Source organism: Lemur catta, chromosome 1, assembly GCF_020740605.2.
Source record: "Lemur catta isolate mLemCat1 chromosome 1, mLemCat1.pri, whole genome shotgun sequence".
NCBI classification, from domain to species: domain Eukaryota; kingdom Metazoa; phylum Chordata; class Mammalia; order Primates; family Lemuridae; genus Lemur; species Lemur catta.
The window spans coordinates 205,692,505-205,708,783 of record NC_059128.1 but is presented as its reverse complement, the minus strand read 5'-3'; the positions used below and the strand labels follow the sequence as shown (position 1 = coordinate 205,708,783).

Below are 16,279 nucleotides of genomic sequence, written 5' to 3'. Positions count from 1 at the left end.
AGCCGCCCTCGGGTCGCTCCCGGCCCCACCGGGAACGCGCGCGCGCGTCCGGCCCAGCGGCCTCTCGGCGGGGACGCGGCCGGGAGGGCGGCGCGCGCCCCTCTCGGCAGCTGCGGCGGCTGGTGTAGGCGCTCACGTCAGGGCTGGGAGAAGGAGGGGTTCGCGGCGAGGAGAGTGAGAGAGACATGAGGCAGCCTGGCAGGAAGCGAGAAAGAGTTCAGTGGAGGAGTGAGTTTTAGCGAGCGGGACCTGCTCCTCGGAGAGCGTGGCCGACCGGGCTCCTCGCCTCTTCCGCGCGCTCTCCCGCGTCCGCTTTCAGCACCCCGCGCGGAGAACAGTTCCCGGCCGTCCGCAGCGCTGCCCGGGGCCGCCGGCCGCGGGGTTCCTGGAGCTTGGGGGAGCTCGGGAGCACCCTCTGAGAACCCCGTGTGCACGCTGCCTCCTCCTGTCTTTGGGTGTGCAAGTAAACACTGGGGAAAAGCATCCGGCGGCCTCAGGGAGCCCTGAAGAAGCCGAAGCAGAATGTACCAGGGACACATGCAGGTAAGACATTTCTATGAAGCTGGAAAGAAATCTTGGGGGCTCATTTAAGAGCAGGGCGGTTCACCAAGTTACTATGGTCAAGCTGCCTTCACACAACTCAACAAGTGAACTGGTGCAACATGACCATGACATTTCTGTCCAGTAGAACTGGATGGGTTTCCGTGGGTGGGAGAGGGAGGAAAGACCTCAGAACTTCGACTGGGGAAGTTTGTTTTCTGTGCATTCCCTGAGCCTGTTTCTTTAAACAGGATCAAGGAATCCAAACAGAGGAAACCCTGGAGATGACCGTGTTTCCGTTGTAATCCTATTGATGCATCTCGGCATGTATGTCAACTGAAGGGCAAACAATAATAGGAAAGACAAAGCTTTCCCTTTACCCATCTGTAAAGGTTTCTTGACAGTTAAAACAGTTTGCCACTTTCCTATTTTTTAAGTGTTATTTTTAAAAACGGTTTGTGCTGTATTTTTCCCCTTTCACATGATGGGACATTGTCTCCTATCCCAATAGTCACAGGATGACTTGGGAGGATGAATTTCAAACACATGTCCAAGAGGCTCGAATGTTTTTCAGGCGAAGTGCTGCCTCTGGTTGTTATTAATGTTCATCTGAACTGAGCCGCGGCTTCTTTCCAATGCAAACACTCTACTCTCTTAGGCAAGATTACTTTAACCTTGACTCCAGTTCTCATTCATATGGTTGGTTCTTCCTTATAAAGGCAGATGTATGCTTTGGAAGAAAAATGAAATACTAACTCAGCTTCCTAAAGTATGAACTGAGATCTTTTTCTTGCCCCTAAATGCTTTAGTCATCAGATTTGATGTTTGAGCTTCCTTTCCATTCCTAAGATAGTCAAATACAGTCATCATATGTGGTGCCTTTATCCTGGTGTGTAACATGTGAATATTGAGAATGTTGCTACTGTGTCTTTTAGAGCAAATAGGGATAGATAACTGTGTTGTTGCATTCATGACTTAGTATTACCTGATATTTAATTTCCAGGTCTCAGGGAAATTATTTTAGACTGTAATTTACCTTTATAGAAAACAGTATTGTATTCCTAAGTTTTACAAGAATTCTGAATATGCACTGTCAGAATTCCAAAAGCATTTCTTATATTACTAACATCATCTTGTTTTGAAAATTATTAATGGAATTATATCACATTTGATAGACAATTAGTGGCTGTTGTATATTTTAAAATATATATAATAAATATGATCTGCATGTTTATTATAAAAGCTACACTAACTGGAAAGTGTAGTAAAAAAGAAGCATTCAAACAGACTGTGAAAAAATTAACAGGAAATTATTACTGTAATTTTATGCTTCATCTTTTATGCTTATCACCTAAGAATTATACTTAAAATTTTATATATTATATATTTATTATCCCTAAACAGTTTCTTCACAAGGGTAAAATAAGAAAATTTTGATAAATAGAGCCAATCCTCAGAAAATTTCTAATTCACACAAAATTGTCAACTACTTAGAGCAATTTACAAAAACTTTCTATGATTTTTTTTTGTTTAAAAAATGTTACTGTCAATAAAGAATTGAAGCAATAATCTGGCAAATCCATGCACCCCAAAACAATTTTAACTGAATTTTCTGAATATTTCAAACCAGTATGTTATTGAAATTTGAATTGCCTAGAACAATGTCTGAAGGTTTAATTTTGCTTTGAAAGAACAGACAAAATATAAAACTCTGAATATCCTCCCAACTTAATGTTTTTTGTTTGTGCACTGCTGTAATAGCAAATGTGACGGCTTGCAGCAACACTCACAAATTTTTGCTGCCAAGCTTAACTTGAAAACATTGCTAAATAAAGACTGTAATCAATATGCTTGCCAAAATTTCCAAGTGCAATACTTTCTTCCTACTTACTATTGACCATTAAGGTTAAACATAAAATGTCCAAGGCCTTGGTAGGTATGTTTAGTAGCTATTCAATAATATCATCATCTGAACCGGAATCCCCCCACCAAAAATAACACCTATTACAACCTGATATACTTGTTTGTCTACATTTTTAAACTCTTCACCAATCTCTTCACCAAACTATATTATTTAGCATATAGATGAAATTTCTATTGTGTTTGTATATTTAGATTAAAGAACATTTTTTTATCAGAGATAGTGTCATCTTCCTGTGTGTACCTGACTCTAATCACAGATCAGAAGAAACATAGTCCAAACACTCCAAAATGTTTGTAATTAAAAATTGGCATACATACTTGGTAAAGTGGACCAGGGGTGAGCAGATTTACTAATATCTCTGCCAACTTTGAAGTTTATTTGAAACACTGGTGTTGCTTGGCTGATACCTTAAAACAGGAGTGAAACAGAAAGGTTTGCAATCATTTGCTATGCCTTCTAATTCTTCTCTTTTCTATATCCAAGAGATTTTAAAATAAAGTGTTTTGTAAATAAGCAATCTGGAGTGGGGCAGGTGTTCACATGAAGCCTTTAAAAATAGTCTAATTTTAAAACCCCTGTGGTGCCCCTGTTTTTGCAACTTAATGATTTTGCAAATAAAGTCTATTAATTCTTATACATATGGCTAATTCATCTGGTCTATGGTAGAATCTGAATTCATTTTAGAAGCTACAAACTTTTAAAAATGAACATTTGGCTTGTTCTGCTCTGCTGGTTCATTAGAAGATAAAAATTGACATCTATTGCACATAAACAGAACATAGAGTAACATATATTTCTTGGTTTCATTGTAAATGCCACAGGTATATTTCATGGGAGCAGATCCTGGAGTTGTGTTGTTTTCCAACTGCCTCACCAATTATTTCCAAGGGGAATTAATCACCCCAGTAACTTGAGCAAAGGTTGTTTCTTTAGTGACTGTTTTAGATTTACTTCTTTTCCCTTTTGACCAAGGGGACCAATAATGATTAAATATACTTTAGCATCAGTTCTCACAAAACTCTCTGTTGTTCATAGATGATCTACAGTCTTAATCCCACCGATACTTCTGTATGCTCAGAGCTGAGATGCTTATTTGCATGTGTGCATATGAGTTAACACTGCTAGGTAGAGCAAAATCATTACATTTCTCAGAATGTTTTCTTAACCAAACTTGTTTTTTCCTGGGACAATATAAATACAAAGCAATATAATTTCAATTTCGAACTAAGAATTTTTTATTGTTATTGAAGAATTCATAGTAATTGTTTTGGTTATAAAAGAAAGTTCAGAAGGCAAACAAAAAAATCGGTTTGTAATTGTAACTTATCTTTATCATAGGCATTCAAAACAGGCACTGTTTACTTATTCAAGCTGTCTGAGGAATCATTCCACACTCTCTAGCTTCACAAGACATAAACTAAAGAAAATTTAAATGACAAAAAGTACAAGATTATTAACAGCTCCAAAAGTATCCATTTTGTTTGCCCCCAGAGGGGTTTCATGTTTGTCTTTATTTATGACTTTACTTAAACTTTTTCTTAAAATTTTCATGAAGAGGAGCAGCTTAGGTAATTTAAATTTTGTTAACACATTAGATCTGGCCACTGGAGATCTATTTAAGTTCACTAGAAACAATGCACGTAAGAAATCAATCCAAGGTAAGATTATAGAATGTTATTTTCAACACCTTCAACAGCAGTTTGTCATAATTGAGACCCTCAGTAAAACTACAAAGCAGATGATATTTATCATGGATACTTCCACCTCTCTAACAGACCCACTTTTTTCCTGATGCCACCCTTTCTATGATGTGCCATTTTTCAATTAATATTAACCCGTTGTTAAGTGATTAACTAACAAAGATATATAATTAATACCAATGCACTTCACACACACACACCCCACAGCAGTATTTGCATTTTCAGAGGAGAAACTTTGAGATTAGTTTGGGGGTGGGGAGCAGGGATGACGTTTTCTGGACAATGATCAATGTGGGGTTAGTTGTATTGTTTCATGTTTGGGGTTGGTCAGTGGTAGCTGCTGCCATCCCCTTTCCAAAACCCCCAGTTTAAATGGCACCGGGATTTCTTTCTCAAAAGTCTTTCTACAAGTAATGATGAGCATTAATATAATGAATTTATTGCCTGAAATATTAAATATAATTCTATGGAAGTAAATTTATGTACAGTTAAGCTGATGCTCAACACTATGACACAAGCTCCAGCAAGATTCCGAAGTTCTTTCTTTTCTATTCACAAACAAATCATGTTCATTGTGGGTATAAGGTTGAGCTTTTAACACTTAAAAATTGTAATAGTTATGGTATAATCTTGCAGAATATTTGATTAACCTGAAAATCTCATTCCCCGGCCACGTTGGCCAACAGTTTATATACTTACTACAAGAAACACAATATGGTCTTTGTTAATTTTATTTATGGTTTATAAACATTCTTCCTAAAAACGTGTTTGAAAGTAAAAATTCCAGCATACAAATATTTCAAATATAAAACATTTTTGAAAGTAAAGAATAAGAAAAGGTTAAAATAGAAATTGTTAATTTTAAAATTTTGAATCTCTAGTATTGCCTCTGCCAACCTTGGAAACATTAAGATGTGATGCACCATGTAGTCAAAACATCTGGCAGGCTGCGTTCTTACACTATTCATTAAGATCACATGTTTCCAAGAGCTAGAGCTGTTAAAAGGTTTATATTTTAGAATTAATTTCTTGATACATTTATAGGATAATCAGTGTGTATTTCTTGCACTAAATGTAAAGGTAAACCCCAGCCTAGTGTTTCCTCATTAAGAGACCTAAGTCCAATCTAAATGTTTGAGACATCTAAAAAATGATGTGAGTTCAAATGTGCTGATGGAGAAAACAGATTGCTAAATTTCTAAAACACTTATCCCCCTTTTTATAATTCAGAATTTGTAAAAGACAAAATTATCTTGAACTATAGCATGTAGCCCATAGATCAGAGACCAGAATGCTATGAATTGGGGGGTCACATTTCTTTCTGTGACTCCTTCCTTCACCCCCACCTCATCCACTTCTATCCCACCTCAGCTATGCCATCCCTTTTAATAGGGATACAAAATGGGACACTTCCTTTCCCAGTCTGCTAACAAAGATTATTATATCTTATATATTATATTACTATGTTATACAGAATATAAACAGGAAGATATTAATTGTTAATACCTATTGGTTAAATATTAAGACAAATGCTGATTGTTCAGAGCTCAGGGTATAATATAACACACTACCAATGCTGTCTTAGAATGTCATATTTGACTGATCGTTGTTAGTTAGTAACTAGTATACTATTTCTTCTATTAAAACTCCATTAGATAAACCAATATCATACTCTATGTAAGATTTCACTAAACAGATCATATTTTTGGATTGTTTTTTAGACAATCACTGTTAGAAATTGCACAGATGAAAAATAATGAGCTCATTTGGATAGGAAGAGGCTGTTCATCCACCATTTCACTCAAGAGAAACACACAGAACACTGCCAGCAGCTCTGAAAAGGCTAAACTTGAGCCAAGTGAAATAGTTTGTACTGCAGGTGCATACACAACTCCCCAAAGCCCCTACTCATGTGCACATACCTCTGGAAAACCAGACAAACCCTGCAAGTGAAATTTGATGTAGCAACATATTTTTCCCCAAACAGAATGCCATATGGTGATCTATGAATCATGGAGATTCCAAGAGAAGATTGGTGCTGTTATGATGACAGAAATCTACCTAGGGAGCCACAAAATTCCCACTCCCATACACCCTCTTAAAAATCATGTGGTTCTTAAAGCAACTGGGATGGTAGAGGAATTCATAACCACGTCATATGAGTAATGATTGAAGGAACTGGGGATGTTTGTTTGAAGTAAAGACTCAGGGAGACCATTATGACTCTATATAAGTATTCAAAAGGCTATTATTTAGGAAAGTGATAGAATTGTTCTGTACATCCTTGCTATCATAGCAAGGTAAGGCAAAAAGTTTCCTAAAGGTGATAACAATAAGGCATCGCATATGGCACCCAGTTTGGCAAGATACCTACTTGGATGTGGAAGAGGTCTAGGGTGAAGGGAGAGCTGATGAGTAAGCAGAGCACAGTGACTCTATGCACACAGTCCCTTGTTCCAAGACCTTTATGCCTTGTAGGAGAAATCCAGTGAGAAGCACCATAAGAAAGACCACACACACTACGTATATTTGTGTGTGCATGTCTGTGTCCTATCAAAATGGCTGTAGTCAACTTAAGTAATGACTGGCAAAATCCAACATTTCCTGGGAAATATTCCCTGCTTATCGGACAGTATATAGGTGGGTGTCAGATGGAGCCCTGCCAGTACCATCATGCAAAGTGATCAGAAATGGTAAAAGGTCAGAAAATATGGAACCTCCTTAAGGAAATAAGAAAAAAGAAAAATTAAAACACCATGAGCAAATGAAGCTGCTAGGGCTTCAAAGCATCCCTTTACCTCCTTTCATATGGGTGTTAACTGTAACATGCATGCCCACTCTGAATGATATCCTCTGATCACATAGGGATGTAATGTTTGATTTGGCAAGTGGAGCTTGTTGGAAATGCAGAATCTCATGTCGCAACCCAGACCTACTGAATCAGAAACTGAATTTTTCGAGGAACCCAGTGATTTACATGCACATTAACATTTGAGAAGCACTGGTCTGAAAAACCTCTACATAGAGAACAATGGCTGATCTATTGAGCTGAGACCCTAGCAAAAAGTTTAATTCTTGGGTCACTTTCTGACATCACAGAAGCATGATGATGTCTCTGAAAGAGGAACTAGCAAGAGCAACTATCATAACTGTACTCGAATAAAACATCTTTGTTATATTGACACTGTAATGGCCACTCAAATGATTGTAGTTTTTCCTCCTGGAAAAAAAGCCCAACAAACCTATGTTGTTCCACCTAAATAAAACAAATCTTCAAATATTTAGAGAACTATTATGTCCTTATTCCTTTAAATCTTTTCTTCTCCAAGATAAACAGTCCAGTTCACTCAATCACTTCTCATAATGACATTTCTGATGTCTTAATGGCTCCATGAAAATATGGCCCTCCAAATAAGACACACTGCTCAAGATTCAATACAAGATGTGATTGGATCTGACCAATTCCAAGCACTGTGAGATTATTTGTCTCTTGGGGATGACATCTACTCAGACAGCCTAAACCTTCTTTAGCTTCTTTATATTAAATTGTTCTCTAAATTGTTCTGACATTTCTATTCTCTGAATCACTTGGGAGTTATTTCACAGATGTTTGGTCCTTATACCAAAATAATCTTGGATCCAAATGTGCTGATTAGAATTTTCTAGGTTAACAGTTCTTTATTTTTCCAACATTTACGCTAATGTTTGGTTTTGAGGTCATAGAATTCTTAGTTTAAAGGACCTTTGAAAAAGTTTTGGTTCACAGATGAGGAAACTGAGATCCAGAAAAGCTACTGGATTTGTTCAAAAAGCCTCACACTGGTTAGATAGCAGAGCTAATACTAGAATGAAATATGCTTTATCCCAGTATACTATTTCCAGTACACCATTATTCTTTATTTTGATGTCCATTACATTCAAAAATCTAAATGAAAAGTAAGCATTATAATAAACCACTAGGCATTTCCAGATACCTAAATGTTTAGCATTTCATAACTAAAATTAATATTTTTCTGCTTTTATGTTGTAGTATAACTAGTTGATATTTCATATGTGCAGTTTTAGCAGTCATCTAGCTGACAATAGAAGAAATTCTGGTCTGTAAGCAGGTTTTAAAAGTGGAATGAAGTACCATGAAAAGTTGTATCATCTCTTGTTCTAAAGGTGTGTCTCCATGGACTAACTACATTGACCATTTGAATGAACTGATTTGACAGGTTCTTGGAACCAGTTGCCTAAATATACAAATAATTCATTCCAGAGTTCTTAGCTGTAAGTAACAGAAACCAACTCTTGTTTTCATTTAAGCAGAAAGGGGATTTATTAAGAGTATATTTGTAAAAATAATAAGCGTAGAAGGAATGAAGAAGATAGAAAAATCTCCATTTTGCCATCATCAGAGTAGAAACTGTTCAAATTAGAATGATCTGTGGATGCTAAATCAGAGGAGGAAGGCGATTTGATTGGGAACAGGATATTTATATAACATTGAAATATCACCCATGAATTACAAATGAAAAAAACAGTAACTTTTCAAAGATTAAATTGGACAAACCTTAACGAAGTAATCAAAATCCACATTGCCAATAAGGGAAAGATGGATAGCATGTGCCTCTGGATGTAATTTGAAGACAGCATCAGTCAGGTAATAATCATGCTAAAAATTCACAACTTGAATCTAATTATGAGAAAACCTCAGACAAGCCCAAAATAAGGGATATTCTATAAAATAAACAGATTGTGTTTTTCCAAAATATTAATGTCATGAAAAACAAGGAAAAGTTGAGAAGCTGTTACAAATTAAAAGGAGACCAAAGAGATATGACAACTAAATGTAATACAGGATCCTAGACTAGATCTTGTTCTAGGAGAAAAATCGCTATAAAAGACACCATTGGCACACGCTATTGACAGAACTTGAATACAAACTGGGGATTAGGTTAGTGTTATATCCGTGTTAAGTTTTTTGAATTGAATAACTACACTGTATCTATGTAAGAGAATATCCTTGTTCATTGGACATACACATACAGTATGAAGGAGTTAAGTGGCATTGTGTATGTAACCTACTCTCAGATGATTCAGAAATAATGATAATAATAATGCGTGTGTGTAGAGGGAGAGAGAGAAGGGGGAAGGAGAGAGAAAATGATAAAGCAAATACAGCAAAATGTTTAAAATTGGTAAATCTAGGAAAAGACTATATGGGAGTTCATTGTACTATTCTTGCAATTTTTTTATAAGTTTGAAAGATTATTTCAAAATATAAAAGGTTTTTTAAATGTAAAAATAAGTACATTGGGGCACTAACAGACTTCTAGAACTAGGCTAGGGGTGGAGGAACCAGGCAACAGGCAGGGGCAGAGCCCCAGTCAAACCCTGAGCTAGGCCAGCGTGGACCCCACTGCTGCCCTCACAGAACAAGGCACAGCAGAGCTTGTGCACTGACCCAGCAGACTTGGACGCTGGCTCAGCCACTGCACCTCCGCTGCTGTTGCCCATGAAGATCCCATGTTGGAGCCTCAGCTGCTGCCCCTCACTGCCAAGGCAGAGTCTCTACCATGGCTGCTTCTGTGTGTCCCAAATCCCATTTCACAGTGGGAGCAGGTATGGCTATTTGTGCACACATCCATACCCAGCTTCAGGATGGTCAGCGAAAGTGCCTATCAGCTTCTCAACTGAGACTCGAAAAGTGGCAATTTCTTAAATGTAGAAAGAGCACTTAGAATTAAGGTTGTTTTTTTTTTCTTCATGAAATGTAAATGTCCACTCTAACATGTTTAGATATTGAATAGACATCTAACTTTCTATCTTGACTTGACTAGAATCCGGTCTGCATTGAGGGATAAGAGATGAAATAATTCTCTTTAAGCCCGTGTTTATTTGGTGCTACCTACCATTGCATACAGGCCGCTAGGGGAATGTGGTACAATTAGAGTACATTGGCTTATTAAATCATGCAGTGAAGAAGAGCAGAATGATCCCTGTACCATTCATCAATGTCCATCTACTGCTCACTCCCTCCTTTTTGAGAAATTGGAAAGAGCCATGTGAAGAATTCAGTAATTAATTAGGGAATTAAAATACATACCGTGTACCTTACTGATAAGGACATCTTTTCCCTCCGTATGAAGGAATTTAATGTGGAATACTGGGCACATTATCGTTTCATATTCATCCAAAGGATGATTATAATCAAGATGCCCGGTGCATTTGAGTCATTAATATTGATATGTAGTCTCTTATATAAGTCTTTAGGAAGGTTTATGTAAGACAGAAAGAAAGTTTCTTAAGCTTGGAGAAAGATAAAATTAAAATAATAGAATCTTGGAGGTATGCAGGTCTTTAGAGTTCACATAGCACAACTTTTCTCATTTCGCATTTGAGGAAACGAGGAGCTGGGTCTTGATGGCTCAGACTTCTTGAATTAATTGCTTCTTCCCAAAATTAAAAAAAAAAGTATATTGAAAGGCTTTTGATGGCCTGCATTATACATCGCTTAATAAATCCCTCACTTTTGAAGAAGCAACACATATTGGTTAAGAGTTTCCGTTCCAGCATCAGACAGCCCCAAGTTCAAATCCTGGTTTCACCACATAGTATCTGTGTGATCTTGCTCTAACTTCTTCTCTCTAACCCCCACTTGCTTCATCTGTGATGTGGAAATAAGAAAAGTACCCACACGTTGTAATGACTTTGTAAGGACCAGAGGAGATAATGGAATATAAATGGCTTAGCTTATAATAATTTCTCAATTATGCTGGCTCCTATGTTTTTATTGAGCTGGCAAAGTGTTTCATACACATCATGTGTGGAAGAAAGAGTTTAGCCACAGCAGTGCCTGTTATACCTGGCTGTTCACAATGGTGGCACTGCTTACTTTGCTTGTTCCCTCACAGTTCTGGATTTTGCTTTTCATTTCCTCAATCCCAAACCTTTGCATTCCCCACACTCTGAATATTTACTCATCCTTCATTCCACTCAAATGTTACCTCCTCAGTGAGTGCTGGTCTGCACCACCATCCCCCGCACCCAGCAGTGCAGAATTAAAGCTGTCTTCCTCACTGCTTCCTTGGGGCTTTATGTGCGTTGCTAATACCATAATTAACATATAGCTTTAATTATTTATTTTTGTCAATCTCCCAAACTACTTATAAGCCCATCTGTGGCTGTGATTATATTCAGTATATCTTTATCTCTCTGGAGACTAGTAGTGCTAGGTATATACTATTAATGTGGTACTTACTGAATGAATGGATGAACTGATGATTGAATTGATGAAAGAAAGAATGGAAGAGTGAATGAATGCATGAAATACTCAGAAGAGTTCTTACTGTCCTGAATAAGGACTCCAAAGTGCAGCTGGGATGGTCTCCCTGATTCTAAGACACACAACCCCAGGAATAGGATTTGGTCCATTCCCATGAGTTTCAGGAGCAAATGCACACCAAGAGAAGTTTCCACATGCTTGAAAGGGAATCAATTACAGGGAAACCTTGTAAACCTTATAATTATATTGCCACAGTAATTAACCAACACTCCACTGTCAAAGCAGTCTACACAGTTTAATGGTTTCAACCTCCTTAAAGCCTGAGGACAATCTGGGGCTGCAGATTTAGAAATATAATAGATTCTTCTAATGGTTTCTAACTATATCTGCAACTAACCAAGGTCATTTGGAATTAGAATCCATCCCTCTAAGGTTCATGACACCTCTTCACCACTTCAGCTAGCTGTCAACAATGATTTTGATACTAATGCTAACATACACACCCCTGAGACCACTAAGACCATGACAGAACATCACAGTTGGAACTGCCCTGTCATTTGCTTACACCAGTTGTAAAAGTTGCTTACACCCCCAGTGCTGACCTCCCGAGTTACCCACACACAGAGAGACACGTGTGCACATGCATGTGCACACGCACAGTTTTCCAAGGATCCAAGGAAGGAGTTGCACTCACGATGGCCATCCTGTGGACTATTTGGTGGGCCTGTCTGAACCTGGAGATCTTATTACACCTCCCACAGTTTCTCCCGTACATGAGCCTGAAATATGGATGGGTAATTCTTCCCATTCAGTTACAGTAAAAAAGATTTAAAAATCATATGTCAAAGCAGAGGCCTTTCTATTAGGAGAGAAAAAATAACAATGCCAGTGACATGTATGGCCTCTGGACAGATTATTAAAATGCACCCTCTCTGGGTGGTCCAAATACACAAAGACTGTCCTTTTTCCTGGAGGACACATCCCACACGCAGGCACACAACTTGGCATGTGAAGTAGAGGGTTGGATTTCAGACCTGACTTGTGCCCCCTCATCCAGACGTCCTTGCACACAGCTTCCTCTACCAAGGATCATGAGTGTGTGTGTGTGTGTGTGTGTGTGTGTGTGTGTGTGTGTAGGTGAGTGGTTAAAGGTGAAGAAATTTGCTCTATTTTACTAAATATATTCAAACACAGATTGGATGTATTTGCAGAGTCCTTTAGGGAAGATGGTCAGTTTAGAGGATTTCTGGCTTTCCTTTCAGGTCTAGGACTCCATTATTATCAGGCCCATAATTAGTGATACAGTATATCTATGACTACCTGGTCATGGTAGATTTCCCCAGTTGACTACTAACCATATCATGGAAAATAAATTTTAAAACTTTCTAACATCAAGATGGTTGATATTTCTTATGAAGCCAAAGATCAACCTCTCCTAATTCTTCAGAGGATATCCTGCCATACTTCTCTTCCCCACTCTGCAGATAACAAGAGATACTTTCCTACAAAGCATTCCTGTATATAGCAGATTCTTGGTTATGATAGAATACTGATATCTCTGCTACAATAGTCACTTTTTGTGAAAGTGAGAGTCTCATAAAAATTAATCTTTAGAGTGCTCAGTGAGGTTGGCAAAGGATACACATTTTATCTCTGTAATGCTGATAAAGAGAATGCAGCACGCAGGTTTGCCTTGCCCAAACTTCCTCATCACATCGGTTGGAGACTGAGGACCGGAATCCAGGTCTTCTGTTTTTTCCTCTAGTGCTTGAGCCCACATGGCAAACTCAAGCCACATCTCCATGTCAGTACCTCAGCTACTGCAAAATGACTCAACTAACAGGGGACAAAGCATTTTGCAAATTTTCTGCAACATTGCAGTGGCCTTGGAGGGTAGAAATCACTGATGCATTCTTCCTACCATTTACTCAAGACAGATGCTAAATCCGTACAGCTTTATCAATTCTCTTGACGCTACATTTGCAAATTTGTATATTTAGTACTTTGAGAGTAGCTTTGTGTGGGATGGGGTACCCTTGCCTAGTGGAGTACAGAACAGCCATGAAACATCCATCTTTTTGTGCAGAAAGGCTCCCTAGAATCAGAAATGCCCCGGAGCCCTGAACAATATTGAGGCTATGGGATTAAACATCGCTCAGAAGCCCAGTGTAGAGTGGTGCTGTGTTGCATGCAGAGCCTCCAGTTGTATTTATAAACTAAGCCCAAATATCCCTACTCCCCAAATTCTGTCGCTTGCCTAAATATTTTAATTTTATGTTTTATTTTGTTCTTTGCTATTGTAAAACATTCACCAATAGTAAGGTGGTGAACCAAATGTTTCAACCTCTGTTAAACTCCTCTTTTAAATACCTGACTTTACTAGTGAAAAATTAGTTGCTACTTATTGAGGGAGTTCTCTTAATTTCTTATACTCTTAGATATCCATTTTCTGCAGGGAGAGAAAATATCAGCTTTGCTGAAAGAGAACTACTTCTAAATGGCAGGATCAAGATTACTATGGAGAAAATATACAGAGATCTTACTTACTATTCTCAATTTATAAGATAGCTACTTAAAATGGAACCACTGTTCCCTGGTTTGTTAAAAGTAATTTTAAACTTTCAATTAATGTAGGCATGGAAGGGCCAAAAAGTAACATAAAAATTAGACTGTGATAGTATTGATCAGTTAATCCAATGTAAAATTTAAAGTACCAAAATAAGAATATTCTTTTTCATAGCTGATCTTATTAATATTTTAGAAATCAACTTCAAGCACATGTATGTGATTATGTCCTGCTTTAAAAATTAATAAATAATAGAAATCATATGTTCTATGTTATATCAAGGAAGCATTAATCTTCTATTTTAAGAACTAAAGTACAAGTATTCTGCACCTCATTTATCAATAATTGTTATTTTACCTGTAGGTTGTACTGCACATAATTCTGCTGTTTTAATAAATGCTTAAATAGATAATCACCCCATTTTCAGGTAAAGAAATGTTCAATTAACTAAATTGAAAACATAATTAATCTGGCATTTATTCTCATCCTCAGTATTTACCTACGAATCAGTTATATCTCACAACTAAATGCGAGTCTCACTAGCTGACCACTGCTACCGGTTCTAACTCAAAGTGAACATGTTCAAATGTGGACTCATTATCACTACCAACAACCTCCATAAAGCCTATCTCTTCCCCTATTTTCCTGGATTGTCCAATAACACTACCACCCACTCAGTTACCTAAGTCAGAAACCTGGGAGTCATCCTCTCCTCTTTCATATCACCCTTCTATTTAAAGTCCTTTCCTGGTACACCATCATTTATAACAGTATTTTCAAGTGCAGTCTTCTTTAGAATAGTCATCTAGTATGCTTGTTAAAAATGCAGATTCCTGGACCCCACTGCAGCCCTGTAGAATCAGGCTCCCGGAGGCTGAGGTCTGGGAATCTGTACTTTAACACTCCACAGGTGAACTTACTGCACACTGAAGTGTTACAAACACGAGCCTCCAGAATAAGGTATGACTTATAAGGCCTACTTATCTGGCCTTCTCATCTACAGGGACTCCATAAGCACTCTGGACTCTAGCCTTACTAGATTTTGGATACTTTCCTAAATTGAATCTGTGCTTCCGTCCCTCTGGCCTTCTCTAATGATGCTCTCTCTGACCAGAACACCACCACCTCACCCAGCTGGCTGATCCTTGCTTATCCTTCAAAATCCAGTTAAAGAGTTATTTTCTACAAAGAGCCTTCCCTGAGCCTCCAGGACTCTTAGACACCTTCCTCCACGCTTTTATATCACCCTGAGCCTGTGCAGAACTTTGTCTCAATTGCCCTTGCCCTGCTCTCTGGCAGGCTGGAGTCCCTTGGTTATGTCTTGGTCATCTTTTTAACCCTGGTGGGTAGCACACAGCCTGCTCGTGGTGGGTGAGCAATACATGTTGGATTAAATAATAGATCATTGAACTAATTCATCTTTTAATTAGGCTTAATTAATCTGTTTAGCTTGATTTAAATTTCTGAAGATTCCCATATCCCAGTATAGATTAGGCACTTTATCTGGGATCTTTGAAGATGAAATTAAATTATTATGAAAATGAACTACTCCCTTTAAAAATCAATTTTTCCTGAGTGATGCATTCAGACTCTGATTAAAATAAAAAGGCAGGTATGAAGAGCCAAAGAAAGAGTATGAGCCAGCAGGCAGAAGAATCAGATCCCAGGCCTTTTTCTGTCCTATCTAGCGTATGATTTGGGGGACACCATTTAATCTCTGTGAGCACCATTTTTGCCATTCACAAAATGACTAGATAGAATCTTAATCTTTCCCAGGTACTATAACTTTATTATTCCAAACTAAAATTTAAGAAATTAGCATTTTGAGATAGTACTTAATGCCATAAAAAAGCAATTTCAGTAAATTACGTCTATAGTTTATCATATGTAAACATTATATAGAAAAATATATAATTGGATTTATATATATAAAATTGGATTGGAGGACTGTTGATCCAACTTTGCCATAACATTAAACCAATATTATATTTACTTTACTCTTTTATACTTAGTTGTACTATTTTGTTGTGTGAGTTTGGACTTATTAATATTTTATCAGTTAATTGCATTATTTGCTTATTACACGAAGTGATAATCATCTGTTATTCATTCCCCATGAATTATTTTAAGTGAAATGAGTATCATGGTATCATTTAACTGAGAAGGTGAGCTTCACATTTTCCTTCTGGTTTTCAAAGACATGGGGAAAAATTGGGGCTGAAGTATTAATCCAAGTTGTAGCATTCCCTACCTGTGTGACCCTGGACAAGTTTCTTAAC

At 37.6% G+C, this 16,279-nt stretch overlaps 1 protein-coding gene across 5 annotated transcripts in view; it reads left to right on the top strand.

Annotated features, from left to right (window-relative positions):
- Nucleotides 1–200: 200 nt before the first annotated feature.
- PEX5L (peroxisomal biogenesis factor 5 like) overlaps nt 201–16,279 on the top strand; it is a 226,217-nt gene continuing 210,138 nt past the window's right edge. Inside the window, exon 1 of one of the 5 annotated variants that reach the window (XM_045539735.1) lies at nt 201–543. In XM_045539735.1, the coding sequence (XP_045395691.1) occupies nt 523–543 (21 nt within the window). In that variant the 5' untranslated portion in view covers nt 201–522. The remainder of the gene's footprint in view (nt 544–16,279) is intronic. The other 4 variants (XM_045539731.1, XM_045539736.1, XM_045539734.1 and 1 more) reach the window with 4 other exon arrangements.